The sequence below is a fragment of the Oncorhynchus gorbuscha genome, linkage group LG08, assembly GCF_021184085.1.
Source record: "Oncorhynchus gorbuscha isolate QuinsamMale2020 ecotype Even-year linkage group LG08, OgorEven_v1.0, whole genome shotgun sequence".
Lineage (NCBI taxonomy): Eukaryota > Metazoa > Chordata > Actinopteri > Salmoniformes > Salmonidae > Oncorhynchus > Oncorhynchus gorbuscha.
Window position 1 is genome coordinate 65367859 of NC_060180.1, and position 6000 is coordinate 65373858.

The following is a 6000-nucleotide window of genomic DNA, read 5'->3' on the forward strand; positions in this document are numbered from 1 at the left end:
TCATTTTTCAGAACAAGAATAGACTGACAAGTTTCAGAAGAAAGGGCTTTGTTCCTGGCCATTTTGAGCCTGTAATCGAACCCACAAATTCTGATGCTCCAGATACTCAACTAGTCTAAATAAGGTCTGTTGTATTGCTTTTCAATCAGAACAACAGTTTTCAGCTGTGCTAACATAATTGCAAAAGGATTTTCTAATGATCAATTAGCTTTTTAAAATGATAAACTTGGATTAGCTAACACCACGTGCCATTGGAAAACAGGAGTGATGGTTGTGATAATGGGCCTCTCTACGCCTATGTATGTTATTTTAATGGACAAAAAAATGTGCTTTTCTTTTAAAAAACAAGGACATTAATAAGTGACTCCAAACTTTTGAACGGTAGTGTATGTATGTACAGTACCAGTCAAAGGTTTGGACACACCTGAAGAAGAATTATCATTGAATTATCATAGTGAATTATTGTAATGTTTGTTTATGTGTCAATTAATCCCATAAGGGATGGGTTACCAATTGGCGATTTGACACAAACATAAAATTTTCTTTCATTTCATTCACAGAGCATTTGGAAAGTATTCAGATCCCTTCACTTTTTCCACATTTTGTTACATTACAGCCTTGTTCTAAAATTGATTAAATAGTTTTTTTCCCTCATCAATCTACACACCATACCACATAATGAAAAACCAAAAACAGGTTTTGAGAAATTGTACATAGTTATTCAGACCTTTTACTCTGAATACTTTGTTGAAGCACCTTTGGCAGCTATTACAGCCTCGAGACTTCTTGGGTATGACACTACAAGCTTGGCCATCCTGTATTTGGGGAGATTCTCCCATTCTTCTCTGCAGATCCTCTCAAGCTCTGTCAGTTTGGATGGGGAGCGATGCTGCACAGCTATTTTCAGGTCTCTCCAGAGATGTTAGATGGGGCGGCAGGGTAGCCTAGTGGTTAGAGCGTTGAACTAGTAACCGGAAGGTTGCAAGTTCAAACCCCCAAGCTGACAAGGTACAAATCTGTCGTTCTGCCCCTGAACAGGCAGTTAACCCACTGTTCCTAGGCTGTTATTGAAAATAAGAATTTGTTCTTAACTGACTTGCCTGGTTAAATATGGAGAAGGTTTTCATCAAGGATCTCTCTGTACTTTGCTCCGTTCATCTTTGCCTCAATCCTGACTAGTCTCCCAGTCCCTGCCACTGAAAAACATACCCACAGCATGATGCTGCCACCACCATTCTTCACCGTAGGGATAGTGCCAGGTTTCCTCCAGAAGTGACGCTTGGCATTCAGGCCAAAGAGTCCAATATTGATTTCATGAGACCAGAGAATCTTGTTTCTTATGGTCTGAGAGTCTTTTGGTGCTTTTTGGCAAACTCCAAGCGGGCTGTCATGTGCCTTTTACTGAGGAGTGGCTTCCGCCGGGCCACTCTACCATAAAAGCCTGATTGGTGGGGTGCTGCAGAGATGGTTGTCCTTCTGGAAGGTTATCCCATCTCTACAGAGGATCTCTGGAGCTCTATCAGAGTGACCATTGGGTTCTTGGTCAACTTCCTGTCCAATGCAGTTCTCCCCTGAGTTCTCCCCTTGCTCAGTTTGGCCAGAAGGCCAGCTCTAGGAAGGGTCTTCCAATGTTCCTCCATTTAAGAATGACCTTGGGGACCTTCAATGCTGCAGACATTTTTCGTTACCCTTTTCCAGATCTGTGCCTCGACACAATCCTGTCCTGGAGCGCTACAGACAATTCCTTCGACCTCGTGGCTTTTTTTTTGCTCTGACATACACTGTCAATTGTGGGACCTTATATAGACATGTGTGTGCCTTTCCAAATCATGGCCAATCAATTGAATTTACCACAGTTTGTAGAAACAATTTGTAGAAACATCTCAAGGATGATCAATGGAAACAGGATGCACCTGAGCTCAATTTCGAGTCTCAGCAAAGGGTCTGAATAAGGTATTTATGTTTTTTATATTTTATACATTTGCAAACATTTCTATAAACCTGTTTTCACTTTGGCATTATGGGGTATTGATGAGGGGCAAAAAATAACTTAAGTAATAAATAATAAAGTCAAGGGGTTTGAATGCACTGTATGTGCGGTGTGTTCTTTGATATTATCGCGGTCCGCAAACAAATGCTATATGTGCATACTGCCAACGCCCGTCCCTACAGGCTCTGGAGCCTGAGAAGGAGGAGCATCTTCAGACAGTATTCTTTACAATGTTTCGGCAGTGAAGTCCTGGAAACCCAAAAACCTTTCAGCAGCAGATAAATCAAATCAAATTGATGTATTTATAAAGCCCTTCTTACATCAGCTGATGTTACAAAGTGCTGTACAGATATACTATTATGTCCAGTTTCTTGGACTTTTCGTTCCTTTGTGCATTACAATTAATCACATGCACAATAAACATCATAAAATTCACCTTCTTCACAATTAGCATTTCAGTTTCCCTCAACTGTTTAACAACACTCTGAATCTAAAGATTCAGTGGAGCATCCACCGCCATATCTTCAGCTCCCCTCTCTCCTTCAACTATTTCACTTGCCTCCGTGTAGGAGACCTGCTGTATAGCCCTGACCCTCCGTGTAGGAGACCTGCTGTATAGCCCTGACCCTCCGTGTAGGAGACCTGCTGTATAGCCCTGACCCTCCGTGTAGGAGACCTGCTGTATAGCCCTGACCCTCCGTGTAGGAGACCTGCTGTATAGCCCTGACCCTCCATGTAGGAGACCTGCTGTATAGCCCTGACCCTCCATGTAGGAGACCTGCTGTATAGCCCTGACCCTCCGTGTAGGAGACCTGCTGTATAGCCCTGACCCTCCGTGTAGGAGACCTGATGTATAGCCCTGACCCTCCGTGTAGGAGACCTGCTGTATAGCCCTGACCCTCCGTGTAGGAGACCTGCTGTATAGCCCTGACCCTCCGTGTAGGAGACCTGCTGTATAGCCCTGACCCTCCGTGTAGGAGACCTGCTGTATAGCCCTGACCCTCCGTGTAGGAGACCTGCTGTATAGCCCTGACCCTCCGTGTAGGAGACCTGCTGTATAGCCCTGACCCTCCGTGTAGGAGACCTGCTGTATAGCCCTGACCCTCCGTGTAGGAGACCTGCTGTATAGCCCTGACCCTGACCCTCCGTGTAGGAGACCTGCTGTATAGCCCTGACCCTCCGTGTAGGAGACCTGCTGTATAGCCCTGACCCTCCGTGTAGGAGACCTGCTGTATAGCCCTGACCCTCCGTGTAGGAGACCTGCTGTATAGCCCTGACCCTCCGTGTAGGAGACCTGCTGTATAGCCCTGACCCTCCGTGTAGGAGACCTGCTGTATAGCCCTGACCCTCCGTGTAGGAGACCTGCTGTATAGCCCTGACCCTCCGTGTAGGAGACCTGCTGTATAGCCCTGACCCTCCGTGTAGGAGACCTGCTGTATAGCCCTGACCCTCCGTGTAGGAGACGTGCTGTATATACTCCTTTACCCTAACTGGGCACTCCGGGGAATTGGGAACGTGGTTGCCGGGCTGACAGGCTATTCAATCCATGATACCTCTCTTCTCACTGATCACCTGCCTATCACTTGCACCTGTGAGCAATTACTTATCAATTCACCTGCTCTCTCAGCACCTGGCCGGTTTCTGATGCCCCCTAGAGGTGGGAAGTGGAAGTGTAATGTTTACCTGTGCGCCTAAGCAGTTCATTCCTAACACTAGCTAAATTAATTAAGTTGAGGTTTTCTGTATTTATTTTCATTTTACTTTACTTGACTTTACTTTACTTGTAGTTTAATCTAGTACAGGCTTAACTGAATGAACAACAAAGACGGAATGCAATATGACATTTTATTAAATAGTTTGGGGAATGGCCCTGTCACAGAGGGAAGATCCTCGGAGCCAGATGATGTGATGGCAGGTAGCCCAATGCGGGACTGCTGGCATCGAAACCCCCCCGCTGGGGGAAAGGAGTTCCATGGACAGGGCTTAAGGTTATTATAGCTGGTGGTGTTGGGGAGGTCGATGATTGTTGAAAACTGTTGCTGACAAACAGCAAGTGAGAGTGCATGGGTAAATTTACATACTTCCCAAGATTTATGCCCATTGGTTGAGAGAGAGGAAGGTGATAATTGCAAGAGTGAGCCCATAGATTGAACAGCAAATGTGAGGAATGTGCATTATTGTGCCATGCTGATGATAATGTGTTTGTATTCATTCCCACAATGCCCGTAGAATAGCAAACTAAGTGAATTATGTTATGCTTAATGGATAAAGTTAAACAAGCTATCAGACCAGCCTTCCTGATTTGAACATTTGTAAACTACATTTATTGGCTGTTCCTTGAACTATTTAATGAGATGCTATTCTTTGGGGTAAACACAACAGGAAGACCCTGACCTCTCCTCATCTCTCTTTACTCATGTATGTTTTAGCCACCGGAGAGTCTCCACCCAGACTGCCGAAGGGGTTGTCTTACAGCTCTCTGTCGACTGACATCAGCTTCGACGCGGACTCTCAGTTTCCCTTGGACGAGCTGAAGATCGACCCTCTGACCCTGGATGGGCTGTACATGCTCAACGATCCTGACATGGTCCTCACTGACCCCGCCACGGAAGACGCCTTTCGGATGGACCGGCTTTAGAGCCGCTGCCAAGTTGACTGACTGTCTCGGAGGAACCCGGCCTGAGGGGTGAGGGATATTTTGGGAGTGTGGTAGCTCGTGACTAGGCCCCAGCTGTGCAGTGTATTCATCCCACACTCCCACCTCCCTTCACCAGCCACCCCTTTCTAAGAGCCATGGTAAGATCAGCTAGTAGGGAAATGGTCGACAGAGTTTGCTTTCTCCCTTCCTGATGGAAAAGATGGAAGGGCGACATTGTCATGTTTGGTGGATATTGCGCTTACGATTCTGCCTGTGACCAGTCTGTGCTAACCACATACATCCCTTAACTTATTTATTTATTTATTTTATTATATGCCTCCTGCCAGCCTTTCTGTTGGATGCTTTGGTTTTAAAGGAAAACAAAATAGGATACAAACTACATTGGTCTTGACTTCCATTTGAAGACATTCAATTGATTTAAAATCATGTCTGCAGTGGAAACTGCTTATCGTTCTCTTTGTTTTTTTACCTTTATTTAACTAGGCAAGTCAGTTAAGAACAAATTCTTATTTTCAATGACGGCCTATGAACAGTGGGTTAACTGCCTGTTCAGGAGCAGAACGACAGATTTGTACCTTGTCAGCTCGGGGATTCGAAATTGCAACCTTTCGGTTACTAGTCCAACGCTCTATCCACTAGGCTACCCTGCCGCCCCTCTCACCTGCCATACTAGATTAGCATGTCTCATTATCACCCATCTGCTTTTTCACAACCGCCCCTCTATTGGCTAATCTTGCCAGTCTCACATTTTCATCAGTGCACTTAACCGCGCTGTCATTAATTCACACTATATGGTGCCTTCAGAAAGTATTCACACCCCTTTACTTTTTCCACATTTTGTTCTGTTGCGAGATGGGATTAAGATGTCATTTTTTGTCAATGATATACACCAAATGCTCTAATGTCAATGTGGAAGTAAAATTATATATATTTTTAAAAACTTTATGGAAAATTAAACACTATCTTGATTAGATAAATATTCAACCCCCTGAGTCAATACAGGTTAGAATCACTTTGGCAGTGATTACAGCTGTGAGTTTTTCTGGGTAAGTCTATGAGATTTGCACACCTGGATTGTACAATATTTGCCCATTATTCTTGAAAAAAATTATTCATATTCTGTCAAGTTGCGTGTTGATCATTGCTATACAGCCATTTTCAAGTCTTGACGTAGATTTTCAAGCCAATTTCAAGTAAAAACTATAACTAAGCCATTATATGTCATCACTGTAAGCAACTCCAGTGTATATGACCTTGTGTTTTAGGTTATTGTCCTGCTGAAAGCTGAATTTGTCTGCCAGTATCTGTTGGAAAGCAGACTGAACCATGTTTTCATCAAGGATTTTGCCTG

General features: G+C 44.3%; 1 protein-coding gene across 1 annotated transcript in view; it reads left to right on the forward strand.

Moving 5' to 3' along the window:
* The window catches only part of LOC124042013 (CREB-regulated transcription coactivator 1-like), a 50116-nt gene extending 44116 nt beyond the window's left edge, over positions 1 to 6000 (forward strand). The window contains exon 13 of the mRNA XM_046360278.1: positions 4420 to 6000. Within this exon, the coding sequence (XP_046216234.1) occupies positions 4420 to 4628 (209 nt within the window). The 3' untranslated portion in view covers positions 4629 to 6000. The remainder of the gene's footprint in view (positions 1 to 4419) is intronic.